Genomic DNA, 19,406 nt, shown 5'->3' with positions numbered 1-19,406 from the left:
GTATGCCACAAAACTGATTTGAAATGGATGTAAATATAGTACAATATTTTAAACAGAGCTGAAAGTGCTACATTCTTACTAGTAGCGGAAAATATTACAGAATTAGCCTAAATGTATAATAAAGAAATATGCATGAATTTGTAAAGCTGGCAGTCTGATCCATCTTCTCAGTTTGACAGTGGAGATGTGAGCATGCATGTGTGTTTACGGGAGAAAAATCCCTCTGATGGATCTCTAGTGTGTTCACAGACGCCATTGAAACGGTCTGATACTCATTATCCCGCACTTATCATGCAGTGAATCTGACTCTGGCTTAAATTCACCTCTAAATCCCTGATTATTATGTCTCAAGTGAGAGGATTTTATGGAGACGTCCTCCTCTAAAGAACCGTTGAAATTGCCCACGTCTGCCTGGATGAGAAGTCTTATCCTCTGCTTATCCACAAGGACATCTCAGGCTTACAAGTTTTAATTTCTTATTTTCCAACAGAGCAAAAGTTTGTCTACAGCACAGCAAGAACACAAGCCTTCCATTTTCATTGCACATGTCTGCTTGAACATGCTCTCCATTTTAATCATGTATTTGAAGATTATTAATCATGCATCACTATTACTATTCCTCATACTTGAACAAAAATTTAAAAATTTGCTTTAAAAAACGCGCCATGGCATCGTGACGGTGATATTTGCACATGCAAACATCACTCACACATTCTTTAGATAATTCAAAATCTAGTTATTTATATGTAAATATCTCCAGCGTTAGCATGTCAATCATCTGTCGTGTTTACATTAGAGGGAACATATGCTCTGATATCTTTTTGATATTCGTTTTTGAAGTGAGTCATTAAACTCCCAAACGTCGTATGAAATGTTCATTAGCATATGTTTTTTTTTTTTGTCTATATAATTAGATGAATCATTATGATGATCATTATATTTACATTTTACACCCATTTAGCAGATGGCTTTATCTAAAGTGTTTTACACATGAGGAACGCCACAATTTTAAATGAAGGATATCAATTCTTTGTTTTCCCTTCTGTTGTCTGAAATTGAAAGACATCAATTCTCATGTCTCAGAGTCAGAGAATGATATTTTGATGTTTTTTTCACAGCCGCACATCAGTTTACTGTAAAAAAAGGAAAAGGAAAATAATAAATAACACTACCAGTGAAGCAATGTCATGAAACATGATCATGATCCCGTGTCTGAAGTTATGATCTGAAATGCCCAAGCACAATCTAGTTTAAGATAAGCTTATGTTGCAATTAGATGAGTTTGTGCTGCCATCTTGTGGATAATTTACTCTCTTAGCTGAGGTGGTTATTTTGAACAAATATTTACTTCAATTGGTAGCACTTTATTTTAAAGTCCTGTTCCCCATGTACATACTATATACTTATTATTGTAATTACAATTAACCCTGAATCTATCTATCTATCTATCTATCTATCTATCTATCTATCTATCTATCTATCTATCTATCTATCTATCTATCTATCTATCTATCTATCTATCTATCTATCTATCTATCTATCTATCTATCTATCTATCTAGGTGTGATGCTTTTTAATTAATGCATTGACATTCAGTTATGTTGTGGAGTCGCTGTATATTAGATAAAGAGAGGACTTTTCAAGTCCCTTTCAATACCATGGCACTTACTTACAGTTTTTTTTTTCAATTGCTAACATCCTTTTGTCCAATCTGTAGTCACATTTTACACAATAAGCACAACATCTATCTGTTATGACCCTATAACACAATTCATGTTGTTTTCAAACAACATATAGTCAATTAACATGTTTCTAAAATGCTTAAATTTTCTTTTCACACAAGCTTACCCAATACCAAAATGCTTAAACATAGCATGACAGAAATGAAGACCTAATGTTTCCTACCTTAAATATAGTATTAAAAGCCTCTACTTCTGCAACAACTCAAAAGTACTGGAAAAAAAATATAAATATTGAAACATTTTTCTGAGTTATAGTCAGGTGGATGTACACAGTAAAAAATGGACTCTTTGAATTGATTTTGTTCAACTCCGAGAAGCAGAGAGAGAAAAAAGTAATGTCTGGGAGAGGAATAGTTGAAGGAGGGAGAGGAGTAGTTAGATCAGGACAAAGAGGGAGAAGAAGAGTTTGGGGAGAAGAGGAAGAATGTGTGCTGGACTGTGCATCTTTATGTTTTCCCCGTACACATGTGGAACCTATTAAAGCGTACACTGAAAAAAGTCTTTCACCAACGTGAGACCTTTCCAACGTCATGACGTTGCATCTCAGAGATGGTGCAAGACGGGCATTTGTGGTTAAAAAGTTTTTTTTTTTTGTTTTTTTTTTTAAAATGACCGATCGTTTCGCTAGGTAAGACCCTTATTTCTCGACTGGGATCGTGTCGAGACTTTGAAGCTGCATTGAGACGGACATTTGAACCTTCTTTGAACATTGGTATAGTTGGTTGCCATTGAAGTCCATTCTGTGTAGAAAAATCCTGGAATGTTTTCCTCAAAAACCTTCATTTCTTTTCGACTGAAGAAAGAAAGACATGGATATCTTGGATGACATCGGGGTGAGTAAATTATTAGCAAAGATTTTTTGGAAAGTGAACTAATCCTTTAAGTAAACTCGACTTAACTAAGTTAAGTGAACGTAACAGAAAATAAGTAATATTAACTTTGCTAGTAAAAGGTTGAGTAATATTTATTTAGTTGTAGTTTCCTTTGCAATACATTTCACTCAAACAATATAATATTGAATTAAGACACACTTTTAAAGTATATGCTTTACTTAAAAATACCCAAGTAATCAATACAATAGATATTATGTAAGACAGCATATCTACATATCAGACATTAAGCATCATGTGAACACAGAGACCTCAATACTTGGTAGACAATACACAATGACGGTAACATTTGATGGATTGTTTTTGTGTTTGAATGTGTCATTTTGAGTGGAAAATGAACTCCAAATGGCACGTTGCTAATCCTAACAACAAAAGCAATGATAAAACTGTAAATACAGCTGGAAAAGTGAAAAATCAACTAATTAATTAATTAACTAATTAACCAATTAATTATTCAAGGCCCAGTGCATGGTGGGAACACCAGTATCAGAAAAGTTGAGTAATTTTACTTAATTTTATAACGTTGATATTTACACTTTCATTTCTACACGCTTGAATTGAGTACTAATATAGAATTTACTTCGTTTTTTTTATTCTTGCCTGAACTAACTTTTCCATGTAAATTACAGTTTTTTTCTGTAGTATTTACTTCACCGCAAAATCATTTTTATTAGTGATATTGAATAGAAAATAAAAAAAGATAATTGTGACTTTTTTCCCTCTTAATTTCTTGTTTATATCTCTCAATTCTGAAAAAAAAAAAATTTAAACTCTCAATTGCAAGAAAAAAAGTTAGAATTGTGAGATAAAAAGTCACAACAACTCTTTTATTCTGTGGTGAAAAAAGCTTCCATATAGTAGCCAAAGGCCATGTATATCGGATTTGTTGTTGATCAATGTTAGCAATTTTTATGTTTTCATTTCAGTAAAAGCTTCATGTAAAGCCCCAGAAAGCATGTTCTGCATTGGGAACCATTTTGACCAGTGGCTGCCCTGAGCAATTCTGTTACTTTCTACATTTCTTTTTCTACTATACATCCTATAAAGTAAGTATGTTAGTATTCTGACAGTCATTGCTATTATTGACTATGTTCATGTTGGATAGAAAACTAGTGCTAGTGTTTTGACAATGATTTTATTTTGAGTCGGGTTTGCTGTGTTTTGATAAAGTCAGTATGTAAAAAAAAAAAAAAAGGGTTTTAGCATTTTGAAATGTAGAGTTAGTATTTATTTCCCAAAATGTGGTTTTGGCCAGAAAATTAACTATTCAACTATAATTATGTGATGTAGGTGTGTTGCTGAGTTAAGAGTCTTCAAAAAGTAATTTTAAGTATCAGTAAACGCTTGTTAACAATTGTAAAGAACTAAATATGTTATATAGTCCTAAGCTGCGCATGTACAATATTGTTTCATATTTGTTTTTTGTAATATGCATTTAACAAGATTTATGATGAGCTATCAGGCGATAGCGTGTTTAATTAGAAAACAGCCGGCGGGGTGTTCGGGGTGAGCGTGCTCTGTGCGTGTCATTTATTGAACTTCATGTCATGTGTCCCGTCATCATACTGTGTTCAGTGCTGTGCTTATGTGACCTGAAGCGTTTGACTGTTCAGCCAATCACAAGACAGATAGCCGGTGATGGATAATCATTGTGATCCGCTGTCTCTATGTGTCTGATACTGTACAGAGAAACAAGCCTGACCTCATCTGATACATACAGATGCTCATCACACTGCTCATCTCAACGCCTCTTCTGTAATAAGGTAAGAGCTGGTTCTTTTTCTTTTTAAAGCTCCTGGTAAAAGTTTTAGAAAAGTAATAGATTGCTTTAGCAACTTGGTTAATGTTAAACAATTACTTTTTGATGACAAGGCCTAAAAAGATCCAAGATCTAGTTAAACACACAAAAAATTACAAATCAAATAAATGGTGATTGGTTGAAGGTTTTCATTTGTGTTAAAATTTGCTGTTTATATATATATATATGTATTTTTTTATATATATATATTTTTATTAGATATAATATATTGTGTATAATATATTGTATTAGATATATATATATATATATATATATATATATATATATATATTGTGTATGTGTGTATTGGTGTATATATATATATATATATTAGTGCTGTCAATCGATTACAAAATTAACTAGATTAATCAGACATTTTTCTGTGGTTAATTGCGATTAAAAACACTTGAGTTTTTATGCTTTTTTTAAATATATAATGAATAATTTTACAGTTAATCTCCAAATTAATGTAGAGACAACATAAAGACAGTATATTTTAAATACTTGTTTAATGGCATCTTTTTATGAATGAAGGGCAGTATCACTGAAACTTAAACAGCTATTGATGTCTCGATGAAAATAATTTTTTCCCCCAATTTTAAACTTTAATTATAGCCATTCAACATTATAGTGTATTGAAAGCTATACTTTTTTTAAAAAAAAAACATTTATTAGGCTTCAAAAAATATAACAATTAATTTAAATTAACTTGAAACAATCCTCACATAAACCCATAATAAATGTCATATTTACCTCAATATACAGAAAATGAGTAAAGTTATCAAACAGTCTGCACTACATAAATTATAAATTAAATATAGATGAATCCTTATTAAAGCTACATAAGTTCTTTAGTCAAGAGCAGTGAGTAATTTACCTTTGTTCTTTGATTAACATTAATGACAGACCGCATTAGTGGCTGCTGTCACTTTAAGATCTGATGCTCTTTCATTATGCGGATCTCACACATTTTTAATGTTTATGTGGTGTTTTTAATTTGCTTTAAGACAAACCATGTGCAAATTCATAAGTCAACACCATTGCTGTCTCAAAAACACGGTTTGAAATCGCTGGTGTTCCTGACGTCACAAAATACCTCGTAACCAATCACGTCAATGTGTGATCGCCAACGAGTGGGTCTCTGAGCTGGTGTGAGTGAGTGGAGGCGGGGCTAATTTGCATATTTTTTGCAAACCGCTAGCCAAAGGATGACAGAAATGCTGCGTTAATTGCGTAACACGTTGAACTGGACGACAATTTATCGCATACAAAAAACAGTAATTGTTTTCAAACAGGTTTCCAGAACATTTCTGCCATTATTCAACCAACAAATGGTTTATTCATAATCTTGGACTTATTATTGTCTCTGTAGGCTATATTAATGTGGGACAGGGGTATTTTAACAGCTGTAATATTAATTGGGTATTTTGATACTGGATCTATGTATAAAAAAAAAAGTTCATAACTCTTTGTGTAAGTCATTTCAAGTGTAAATGTGTAAATCTGTGGACATTTTCCCCTTCATATAATCACATCGCGTTCTCCTGCGGATCAATGATGCTGTCAGTCCTGATTATCTGTCTGAGTTGTTCTCTGTCTGGTGTGAAGGACACTGATAATCATATACAGTAGTGTTCATTACTGTATTAAGTGCCGTCTTGCATTACAGTACTTCAGCTTGGGTGGCCAACACAATGATTGTGTAACTAACATGGCATTTCTGACAGCATTGTATTCGTTTCACACAACTGTGATGTATAATAGTTTGTGTTTCTTTATTCATGAAAGACGAGCAGAAAAGAAAAATCAGTGTAAATTGTTCATAAATCCATTTGTATATAAATTGTAACATTCAGTTCATTTGGAAAATGTATGAATGAATGTTTTATATTTTACACTTTCTGATCTTGTGCATGAAAAAATTCTCTCAAACAGGCTTTGAGAGAATTTCTAAAGAACCAGAGAATGAACACTTATTATTTGTCAATATTTACACAAATCATTTTTGTCCTAGGTTTTGGAGTTTTGCTAAAGCGTAAGTGTGTAACTCGGGAATCGAGTCAGTGCGATTTGTGAACAAATCATTCAGACCGGTTTTGTGAACTGAATCAAGTGACTGAAAAGATTTGACTCAAAAGAATGATTTGTTCATGAATCGAATATCCCTGCAGAATATACACAACACTCTTTTAATTACTTATTCCTTCAGTATAATTTTATTCATTTATGGCCTTTTTTACTGTTGTTGGAAGGAGATTGAGGCCGGACGCCAGCTGGATTTGACGTGCACTGCATGGCTCTCTTTATGGGATTTTTGTAATGCAGAAATGTGGGACACAGCTACTGCTTCTGAATGTATGAATCGATCAATTATGTGACACTGTGTGACATAAGAGAGCCGCGTTTGACTGACAGCGGAAATCCTCCCATAATTATACCAATGCATTGGGTTTTCCTTTCCCACCAGCGACAGGGACATTGATCTCATGAAGCTGCAGGTCCACGTGTCCCATCGCTCAGGTTCTCTTCCGGTCACTGAAGCTGAGACTGTGAGACCATGCTGGAGGCATTGAAACGACTGGCTGCTATAACTAGCTAAACCAAACAAACTTAACATAAGCACAAATTAAATGTGTGTAAATACACTGAGGTCATATAAAGTGCTTTTCTAACTTTAATTAGGTAGAAGCTTACAAAAGTGTAACTAATAGATATCACCATACTTCAACAGTTACTTCAACCATGCTACCACAGTACATTAAGACAATTCTATTGACAATTCTATTGTTTTCTGAAATGTTATGTTTAAGTATGCAAATGTGGCATTATCTTATCAAAAATCAAAAATATCCCCTAATTTGCATACATTTCCAAAACAGAAATTTTGTTTCATTTTGGTGACATATTAGAGTTAGAGGGAATTTTGAAAATTGTAGAGCGTTGGCGCTTGCAATGCCAAGGTCATGGGTGTCACAAATGCAGGTTGAAGCAGGGAAGGATGGAGGATCTACTTGCAGCAGCTTTTATTTAAAGGGGACATATCATGCTAAATCCACTTTTTTAGCCCTTAAATGCATTTTGTTGTATATTTGGAGTGTTTAGAAGTACAGAAAAGTTGAAATTATTCTCTTCAGGTGCTTCGTTGATATCTTTATATTCTGTTTTGACCTTATTTTTCAACCTGTTCAGATTTTTCTGTTATCTATGACGTTTTGTGAACTATTACGTCACAGTATTTGCAGCGGAACTGCCAAATAAGGACATTGACTTCCGGCCCAACACTTCGAGCAATCCGGCATTTTTATTTCTCGCTGCAATTTTGTAGTCTAAGTTAAAAGATGCAGAAGTTACGAGAGGGTAAGTTAAAATGTTCGGTTGTTGGATGTAGTAACCCACACGCTTCATTACACCGTCTAATGTAGATTAACTGCAGCACTTGTGACAGGGCGCATGTTTAACTGAAAGAACGAGCAGAGAGAGAGAGACCCGGTCGCGCGCACTCTCTCTCTTCGGAGCCAGGCGAAAGTGTAAACAAGACACTGTCTCCAAACTAGACGCTGTCTTGCTCTCTCGCCCTCGCACATATTAATCAAAATAAATCGACACGGTGGTAAAAGGTCGGAAGACCAAAGTTTAAATACAGTAACACACCATTGCGATACATCCATATGAAGACGTTGTTCTGCAGGTTCGTCGTCTTCATTTTCATCTCGCTCCGGCTCCGACTCGAACATGTAAGGCTGGCTGGACAAGTCTTCCGTTGTTGACATTTTGTTAATAACGTGTGAATAAAAAGTTTCTGTGCCGCTAGATAATCGTATCTCTGCCATCAAACTACAAAAATGGCCGAACGGGGTGGAGTTGAACCTCTGCAACCTGGAGAGGGGGCGGGGTATGAAGTATTTAAAGAGACCGCACCAAAACGAGTTGCTCTCAGACGCACATCAGAAAAGGGGTAGAAAAGGGGCCTGTGGAGCTATAATAATGAGGAATGATTTAAAAGCATGATATGTCTCCTTTAAACAAACTCAAAACTAGACAAATACAGACTCAGGCTATAGGGAACAGGACTCGGGAACAGAACAACCAAACATAACACGACAACGGCAGACAAGGAACAGACTAAAACACAGGGCTTAAATACACCGAGAACAGATCAGGGAAACGAGACACAGCTGGGACAAATTAACTCAATGACTAATTAACAAAAAAAACTACAAAGGACTAGTGCACACAAGAAAAGGGGAACACAAGACAGGAATCATGACAATGGGTTCGATTCCCAAGGAAAGCAAGAACTGATAAGAGTGTAAATGTGTACCTTGAAATGCAATGTATTTCGCTTTGGATAAAAGCGTCTGCCAAATGCAATTGAAATCTAGTGACTCAAATAGATACAGTGTAATAAAATACTTTAAAATCCCTTAAATGTGTCTTTTAGATGTTTTCTTGCCTCTAATCTGAAAGACAACAAGTAATGTAAGCAAAATAGTCCAAAATCTCAAAACTGACCAGTGCATGAAAAAAGTTTAGCCTGGACTGTCTTGCCTTAATAGTATATATTTTACTCTACTGTTTTTTCCTGTCAGGATGGACCATGAGTCGCACGGCAGCAGGAAAAGTGGTCACCGCAGCAGACACAATGAGGATGAGGATGGTGAGAGGATGGGCATTTTTTTTACGTTATTTATTGGTAGATGTACCTGACCTACAAACCGATTTTTGATAAAGAAACTAATTAAATTCTTTTTGTTTACTGTTTTTTTTTTTCCAATGATAAAATTATATGATTATTTTTTTACATTTTTTATTTATATATTCATTTTCAATATTTGTCACAGAAACAAATATAACATAAATAACATAGACATATAAACATAAAGATATAGAAATATATATTATATTATGTTTTCATATATATTATATTATTGTATATTATATTATATTATATTATATTATATTATATTATATTATATTATATTATATTATATTATATTATATTATATTATGCACCTCTTGATGGAAATAAATGTTGTGATGTTATTTCCATCAAGAGGTGCATCAGTTTTTGGTCAAGATCTTGTATTGTCAATGCAAGAGTCCAGCACTGTGTAAAGTCTCCTCCAGCACATCCCAAAGACTTTCAATGAATTTAAGCTCTGGACTCAGAGGAGATGATTCATGTGTGAAAATGATTCTTCATGATCCTCACAACCATTCTTTCACAATCTGAGCCTGATGAATCTTGACATTGTTATCCTGGAATATGGCCATGATGTGTCTCATACATGGTTGTTTAAGAAATGAAAAGCTACACACTCCATCAATGAGGGCTAGAAGAACTGTTGCCAAACATATAACATGATAGAAACATTAATCACTGAATTAATGATCCAATCATTGACTCTTATGCATTCGCCCATTGAAATCCAAACAGTGACTGTTTTTTTGGCCGGGCATTGTACAGTATAAACAATATACACACACATATGTGCATATATGCAAGGGTGATGAATCAAATGAATCATTGTATCGCTTTTGAACCAGAATGAACGTATTTGCTGAAAATGAATCTTACTGGGCTGTGAATCGGACTACTAATATATAAAATAGTAACTCACAGGTCTTTCATTCTCTGGTTTTAGAGTCCGTCTACATTGGCGTCCCAGTGCCACGGAGCTACAGGAGGAAGCGCAGGCATCACAGACGCACGTCACGACATTCCCACGCGAGTGACGGCAGGGAGAAACACAACAACCACTACGAACATCAGGATCGAGAGGAACCATGTGATGCAGATGAAGGGGAGCAGGATTCAAACGAGCTCTCCGATATCAACTTCACCAGTGAGCTTCTCTTAAACATTATTATTCTTGACATAACAAAAAAGGTCTATAGTTTCTATCAAAATACAATTAAATACAGTTCAATGTTATTTTAGCATCAGTGAGATACTATTATAGTTATTTCGATAGTCCACTTTAGACATTATACTACTAACTATAAGTAACTTTGCAACTACATGTCAACTAACTCTCATTAGAGTATTAGTAGACTGCTAGGGTTAGGGTTAGTAGAATAAGTTGAAATGTACTTGTACATGCTGGGGAATCATCACAATAAAGTGTTAGCAGATATTAAGCAGACAGTCCACTAATCCTGTAATGGTAGTTGACATGTAATTGCAAAGTTACTTATTTCGATGGTCCACTTTAGACATTCCACTAATGTTACATATTTTCTAATTTTAGAAAATGTTAAATTTAATTTAAAATTTTTTTGAATTGGTTTTTATTTTTGTATTCTCCGTTTTCATTTTAAATTTAGTTAAAGTTTTAGCAATTTTGTTGTGTGTTTTTGCCATTATTTATTGTTTTTTATGCTTTCTATCATTTTTATTATTTATTATTGTGTAGTTAGTTCATCAAGTTAAAGTAACTTAAAATGAACAATGTTGCTTTGGCAACTAGCTGAAATAAATTTTAAAAAATTACTTTATTTCAAGTAACAAATTTTTTTCATGGTTTTATTTTTAGTTAACTATATGGTAACTTTATTTTAAGGTGACGTAGTTACACGTTACTGTATGTACTAACTACAGTAATAACAGTAAATTATGCACAATTACAAGTAACTAACCCTAAGCCAAACCCTAAGACTAAACATAACTCTATCGTAAGTACATGTAGTTATTAAATATTACTCAGTACTCATTTGAGTAAGTACAATGTAACTGCGTCACCTTACGTCACACAGTTACTGCTTTAAAATAACATGCATCATTGAGGATTATTGATGGAAACATGTCTGAGAGTTGTTTGAGGATTTAGAATTAAATTCTGAAGTGAGAGAGAGAGAGAGAGAAAGAGAGAGAGAGAGAGAGAGAGAGAGAGAGAGAGAGAGAGAGAGAGAGAGAGAGAGAGAGAGAGAGAGAGAGAGAGAGAGAAAGGGAGGGATCAGCAAAGCTGAAGGAGAAGAAAAACACTTGTTGGGCCTTTCATGCGTGTGGCACTTTGCCCTGCTTTAGTTTTCAGGAAAGAGCAACATCGCTGAAGAGAAAAGTTCAATAACAAGAGCACTTGCTCACAGGGAAGGTGCATATAAAATGAGGGAAAAGGCCTAACGGATTCATCGAAAAGAGGCTGAAGTCAACAGGTGGACATTCCAGAATAGTTATTGTGGATCTTTTTCTTTCAATGAAACAATAAACGTGGGATTTACTGAAGGATGGAGCAGGAACAGCGTAGGTTGACGGGCTCGTTCAGTATTCAGGACTCTATACAGTCACTGACGTCCAGCCTGGGCTCTCAGAACACTCTCCTGAGCATCTGCACAGATACAGGTGCTCTTCAGCTCTTTTCCTTATAGTTTCTTATTCCTTATTTATTCTTACGTGTTTTCTCCCAGAGAGTTTCTCTCTGTAACTGTGGTCAGAGCACATTTGGTTTGGAGTTTGATACTGGTAAATCATGACCTTGCTGAGTCTGTTAGTCTATTAGCATTAGTTTTTTGCTGATACAGTAATAACAGTACTGAAGTCACAAGGTTGGTTGATGATTGTAGTGTTTTTTTTGTTTTTTTAAATCCTTGTGAAGCCTAGGACAATCTTTTTCTTTTCTCTTTTTTTGTTTTTGTTTGTTGCATTGTGACATTTTCATGACATTTAAGCATATTTACTCCCAAAATAACTTTTCTGTAATGCAAATAATGATAAACTATTTAAATTGTAAAGTACATCAGGATAGCACTTAATGCACTTCCTTTTTGTGCTATTTTTTTAATATATATATATATATATATGTATATATTAAAAAAATAGCTATATATAAAAAAAATATATATTTATTTATTTATTTTATTTTTTAATTGTATAACCGTAATTTGTATATTACTGTTTTTCATTTCATGTGTAATAATAATTAACTACATGTACTACTTACTATAGGGTTAGGGTTAGGATTGGGGTTTGGTTTAGTTGCATGTAATTATGCATAATTTATAGTTATTACTACAGTAACTACATGTAACGTGTAACAAGGACACTGTAAATTAAAGTGTTACCATTTATTCGTATTATTATTTACTTTTTTCTTTTAATTTGGATATGCAAAATGAGCCACACATCAGGTTTAATGAGATTCACTCATTGCCGCTGGATGTAAAGACACATTTCTGAGATCAGTCTACAACCTACAATAATAATTTGCGTCAAACTTTGTTTAAATGTTCAGTAGTGTCCATATTGGCATGATTCTGCATTAATTGCATGTATTTAAACTCTGAAACACATCAAAATTTCAGTCCGTTAGGAATGCGTGTTTCTGTAAGGTTCTTCTCAAGAAGAAATCTCAGGATTTAACATCTGCTTTTATTGGAGTCAAAGTAAAGACTAAGTGAAGACTGACGTAAAGAAATTCATTGTCGATGAATTCTACGGCAACATGTACAGTATATCAACAGCTAACCTCTAATATCTGTGACTCTATCAAAGTTTGATTGAAGTGTATGAGCTATAAATAAGCTGATGCGTTGTACTCTACTCTGCATTGGCATTCTACAACCACACGTATTTGTGATTTTTACTTTAGGATTAGAAGGATTACATGGAGAAAAACACCCACGTGCTAATAATCCTGAGGAAAAGCCAGAGATTGAGAGGAAGGTCACAAAAAGATTGTCATGCTTGAGCTCACAGGCACCGACTTGCACCTTGAGTTTTCAATAGATTGCTCTAAACTTCAGATTTAATACACATAACATTAGATTGTGAATAGGTTTTAGTAACCTCCACTGGAACTTATGTAAGCTAACTTTACCTAAAATATAAAGTCGATCATTTTGATTAAATCAGTACAGGTCTATTGACATTAGATATTGATTCTGGCATTGCACATCAGATTAGATTAAGCCACTGTCATGTGGTTATTTAAGATAATCTACTGAACAAATTCGTTTGATATGCTTTCAGATATCTGACTAAGATATTAATCTTCAAAGGAAGATTATTAAGATACTTATCTTTAAACAATCCTGTTGATTTGATTCTGACTTTATCGGCTGATGCATGACTTGAGTGAAGAGTCGAGCTGGATTCAGTGCGTTCTCAGATCCGAAAGCTCGGCGAATTCTTGTTCTGATTAGATAGATGAATTATGATCGAATCATTGATGGCCTTAGGAAGTCGTGCATCGTAATGTTCCTGCTCTGTCATATTCAGATTTCATTTCAAGCAGGGTCAATTCAGATTGAGCTGAAGGCAAAACAACAGCCAGACTTATTCGACATACAGTCCAGTAGGCTTCTGTTTAATGCAAAGAATCAAACTCAGTTGTACTAGTGGGGTGTGTTGAGCTCCAGGCCTATGGCAAGCCGTTTTAGCTTAAATTGTACCCAGCGTTACTCGTCGTAATTGCATTTTTACTAGTAAGAATTCAATTAGAGAGCTCTACAATTCAATTCTTACTAGTAGCAATTACAATTAGAGAGCTCTATTATTCAATTATTACTAGTAAAAATTACAATTAGAGAGCTCTACAATTCAATTATTACTAGTAACAATTACAATTAGAGAGCTCTCTAATTAAATTCTTACTAGTAAGAATGCAATTACAGAGCTTTCTAATTGAATTTTTACTAGTAAAAAAACGAATTAAAGATATGTATAATTGCAGAGCTCTGTAATTGAATTAAAGAGCTCTGCAATTGCATTCTTACTAGTAACAACTGAATTAGAGAGCTCTCTAATTGGAATTCTTACTAGTAACAATTTAATTGTAGAGCTCCGTAATTAAAAATGAATGGAAGTCAATGGAGACATATGACTAGTAAAAATTAATTTGTAGAGCTCTATAAATGTAATTCTTACTAGTAATAATTGAATAAGAGAGCTCTCTAAATGTAATTGCTACTAGTAAGAATTGAATTGTAGAGCTCTCTAATTGAATTCTTACTAGTAAAAATGCAATTACGACGAGTAACTCTGGGTACAATTTAAGCTAAAACGGCTTGCCATACAGGCCATTATTGACACATTTGCATGGACATTTTTTATTTGCTTCTTTATTTTTTCTTAATGCTTTATTGCTTGCAGTGATCATAATTTCTAAGTTGATTTGGATATAAGCATCTACATTTACATTTAGTCATTTAGCAGATGCTTTTGTCCAAGGCAACAAATTAGGACTAAATTAAGCGAGTCATCGTGAAGAGGCAAAAACAACGCAAGAAGTGCTCAAAATACGAAGTTCAGGCATTGTTCAGAGTAGCATAAGCCCGATAAGGGAGGATTAGAGGAAAAGGAAAGAATGTTTTATGTATTTTGCTCACGTAAGAGATGAGTTTTCAGTTGTCTTTTGAATGTTGTCAGGGATTCTGCATTCCGGATGAGGGTGGGGAGAGCATTCCACCAGCATGGAGCCATGAATGAGAATGTTCTGGAGAGTGATTTTGTGACTCTCTGTGATGGAACCACGAGACGTCGCTTGTTGACCGATCGTAGGCTTCTGGTAGGGATGTAGACTCTTAGGAGTGAGTGAAAGTAGGAGGAGCTGACCCTGTGATAGATCTGTGAGCAAGCGTCAATGCCTTGATCTTGATGCGAGCAGCGAGTGGTAGCCAGTGCAGAGAGATGAACAGAGGAGTGACTCTTTTTGGCTCGTTGAAGACAAGACGAGCTGCAGCATTCTGAATCATTTGTAGAGGTTTAGTTGCACATGATGGAAGTCCAGCCAGAAGAGCATTGCAGTAGTCAAGCCTAGAAATAACCAGGGCCTGGACGAGAAGTTGTGTTGCATGCTCAGTTAGGAAAGGCCTGATCTTCCGGATGTTGTGCAGTGCAAACCTGCATGATCGAACATCTGCAGTTTCTTTTCAAAGTTACATGATTTTCACATGGCAGTTTATACAGCAGGCGAAAAAATACAATATCTTTAGATTGAAAAAAGGACCCGAGCCATACATAACCACCCACAGCACATTAGCAACACCCTGGCAACCACTCTCAACAAACTAGGATCATGCAAACAACACTGTTGTTCAAAAGTTTTATTATTAATACTTTTATTCAGCAAGGATTCATTAAATTGATCTAAAGAGACAGGAAAAGCTTTTAACAGTAAAGACATTTATGATTTTACAAAAGAATTCTATTTCAAACTTTCTGCTAATCAAACAATCCTAAAAAAGAAAATGTATCACTGTTTCCACCAATATTTGAAGCAGCACAACTGTTTTCAACATTGATAATAATCAGATATGTTTCTTGAGCACCAAATCATCATATTAGAATGATTTCTGAAGGATCATGTGACACTGAAGACTGGAGTAATGATGCTGAAAATTCAGATTTGATCACAGGAATAAACTACATTTTATAATTTATTAGAATAGAAAATGGTTCATATTGTGAAAAAAATCACAATATTTCTCTTTTTACTGTATTTTTGATCAAATAAATGCAGCCTTTTTGAGCATAAGAGACTTCTTTCAAAACCATTAAAATCTTGTTGACCCCACAGTTTTTTTTAATGATAGTATATATATATATATCTATCAGATTATAGCATAGTAGAGAGAATACAGGAAGTGATGGGGAAAATGAGAGGTTGAATCAGAGATGGTTGCAAGCAAGATTCAAACTTACCTCACCCACAAGTCTCAGTGTATTGGAGCATGTAAAGTTCTGACTCTTGTTTGGCTTACTTGCACTGCTCAAATACTACATATACTACAAATAGTATATGTGTGTGTGTGTGTGTGTGTGTGTCACAGTGTCCCCTGCTGCTGAGAGACTACGCCACATCCTCAGGGAGGAAGATGAGCCCACACCCACCCTCTTCACTGAGATGGACACATTGCAGCATGAGGGCGGAGAGATGGAGTGGAAAGAGTCGGCCAGGTGACACAAACAAGATCACATAACACATAGGGCGCTTCTCATTTCTTATTGTACATCCTTGTTTCCTTTCTTCACTTCCTTTCAGGGGTGTTAGCTCCATCCCTTACACAGTAAACCCGAATAAGTTGGCACAACTCAAAAAATGTAAGGCAATCAGTTGCCTCCATTTTTTTAAGTTAAGAAATTCAAAGTTTAAGTAAGCAGAACTGGCAGATTTTAATTTTGTACTTATACATTTGAATTGTTCTTAACTTGAAATGTTTGAGTACACTAATTCATACATTTGACTTAAAACATTCATGTAATCTCAATGTGAACACTTTTATTAGTATAAACTTAGCTAGCTTTAACAAGCTAGTTTGCTAACATACTAATTTGTTAACATGTTAACAATAGTATGTTATACAGTAACACTTGCTGTATGAGTGCAGCAATATAAAGGTTTTATTTGCTCTCAAATCATGCTGCATGCACCACTTGTCTACATGATGGTAATTATCCTAAAACCAACATTAACAGAAATTATTCTAAATTAGCATAACAAAACATGAATCACTACTAAATCTCCCACTTAACAATCTTGCACACAAAAAAAACAATATATTACACTTAATTTTAGCATTTACTCTCCCTTTCGAGTGCCATCGACAAAGCATGTTGGGAAATGGACATCCCAGCCATTTCAGTTAAACTTAAGTTTATCTAAATTAAAAGAAATAATTTCATAAAACTCAAAACAATGAAACAGTTCAGTTTACTTAAAATATATCAGTTCTGTGAACTTGAAAGAAAAAGAAAGTGCTAAATACTCAAAGTTAAATTGACTAAACTAATTAGTTTAATTTAAGTTTGTCCTACTCAAACCAATTAATTATTTTGAGCGTTAGGGTTTACAGTGATGCGAGTGTACCTGTGTATCCTCGCTCATGCCTCTTCAGAAAGCTTCCTCGTTTCTCGCCTTCTCACGGTGCAATTAGAGAATTGAGATGTGCTTCAAGATGGCCGAGTACGATCGGTTTTCAGGGGTCACAGGCTGGAGGACGGAGGAGCGAGGAAACGAGGAAGCATCACCCGTACACTTCTGAAGCCTTTTGTGACATGATTTAAATCAGGGGTTTTCAATCTTTTAGATGTCATTGACCCCCAAATATGATCATCCTTGTTATTAGGGACCCCCACCCTAAAATTTAAATAATTTATTCTCTGAAAAATGTATATTATAAATCTAAAATTAGTTTCTGTTAAGTTACATTATTTTATTTTTTCAACCCAGTATAGTAATGTATGGATAAATGTTAGCTGAAAAAACAATACAATGACTAACTGGTAACACTTTGCAATAAGGTCTCATTAGTTAACATGAACTAACAATTAAAACATTTAATCATCTTTATTAAAGGGATATTTCACCGCTGGAAAGATGAATGTGTATTTAAATTGGGTCATTTATGTAGTAGAAATGTGAAATTATTTTAGAAGTTGGAGCCTTCTAGACTGAGAAAAGCCAGAAAATGTATTTTTGGCTCATGTGGATGAAAGACAACAACTCCCAGAATGCACTTGCTTCGCTGCCCTACGAGGCCACTCCCAAGCCACGCCTACCGGTTACAGAGGGCAGTATCGGAGGAAATGATACAGCTAGGCTACTAGTCGACTCGAAACTGAAAAGATGCCGTTTTATCGTGAGATCCCCCTATGGGCGGGTTGAAGACATGCGGAACGAGCTCCTCCTACTGGCTGTAGTCTCTCGCCTCTGGACAAAAAAGCCTCAGATGACGCTAAATGATGATTTTTGCATCATCTGAGTTTTTTTTCCAGACACACAATACAGAAATCTCTCGTTTCAGGGGAACATGAGGGAGGGAAGAACGGGCATTCGAAAATACTACCGGGTTTCTACTGATACAAAGCTTAATGCTAATTGGTGAAGTATCCCTTTAATGTTAATTTCCACATTTAGTAATACATTAAATCAGTTGTATCTATTATTTAGTATTACCAGAGTTAACATGAACTAACAATAAACAGTGGTTTTAATGAACTAACGTTTACAAAGGTTAGTAAATACTGTAACAAATGTATTGCTCATTGTAAGTTAATGTTAACTATTTTATAATTTATTGATCATGTTGCAATGATTTCCAGCCATTATATTTACAAAACCTAAAAGTGTTTCATCCATCTGTTGGTACATGGGAGGAAAAGTGTGTTGTCAAGTGAAGTAATGTTATGTCTTCTGTGTGTTGCATCAGGTGGGTTAAGTTTGAGGAGAAGGTGGAGGAGGGTGGAGAGAGGTGGAGCAAACCGCATGTGTCCACGCTGTCTCTGCACAGCCTGTTCGAGCTGCGCACCTGTCTGCAGACGGGCTGTATCCTGCTGGACCTGGAGGGATACTCGCTGCCACAGATAGTGGGTCAGTACACCCGTCCGCACATAAAGAGCCAAGAACAGAACCACCTTTAATCTGGGACTACAGAACTCCAATTTGAACACACATCATTCACAAAGTTCTATTTAATATTCTGTTTCATAAATATATTGTAATACTGGTCAAAAGATTTTTTTTTTTTTGAAAGAAATTTATACTTGTATTCAGCAAGGATGCATTAAATTGATCAAAAGTGATGGCAAAGACATTTATAATGTTACAAAAGATTTTTATTTACTCAAAAATATGAAGCAGCACAACTGTTTTTAAAATTGATAATAATCATGAATGGAGATCATTTCTGAAGGATCATGTGACTCTGAAGACTGGAGTAATGATGCTGAAAATTCAGCTTTCATCACAGGAATAAATTACATTTTATAATGTATTCATCTTTTAAATTGAAACAATATTTCATAATATTACTGCTTTTACTGTGTTTTGATCAAATAAATGCATCCTTTTGGGGGAGAAAAGAGACTTCTTTTAAATACATTTTAAAAAATCTTACCGACCCCAAACTTTTGAATGGTATTTTTTTATTGGCTAATTCTTAATTTTGCTATTAATACGAGTGCAGTACTTTCATATTTTACCACATTTAAATAAATTAAACTGAATTCCAATTTTTTACATTAAAATTAGTACAGAT

General features: G+C 34.6%; 1 protein-coding gene across 3 annotated transcripts in view; it reads left to right on the top strand.

The window, feature by feature from the left end:
• Positions 1 to 4,318: 4,318 nt before the first annotated feature.
• The window catches only part of slc4a5b (solute carrier family 4 member 5b), a 37,522-nt gene continuing 22,434 nt past the window's right edge, over positions 4,319 to 19,406 (top strand). For all 3 annotated transcript variants that reach the window (XM_079861255.1, XM_079861256.1, XM_079861254.1), the window contains exons 1-5: positions 4,319 to 4,395; positions 9,020 to 9,087; positions 10,076 to 10,276; positions 16,200 to 16,326; positions 18,579 to 18,739. In XM_079861255.1, the coding sequence (XP_079717381.1) occupies positions 9,021 to 9,087; positions 10,076 to 10,276; positions 16,200 to 16,326; positions 18,579 to 18,739 (556 nt within the window). In that variant the 5' untranslated portion in view covers positions 4,319 to 4,395; position 9,020. The remainder of the gene's footprint in view (positions 4,396 to 9,019; positions 9,088 to 10,075; positions 10,277 to 16,199; positions 16,327 to 18,578; positions 18,740 to 19,406) is intronic.

Source organism: Squalius cephalus, assembly GCF_949319135.1.
Source record: "Squalius cephalus genome assembly, chromosome: 24".
Lineage (NCBI taxonomy): Eukaryota > Metazoa > Chordata > Actinopteri > Cypriniformes > Leuciscidae > Squalius > Squalius cephalus.
This window is presented reverse-complemented; position numbering and strand designations above follow the sequence as displayed.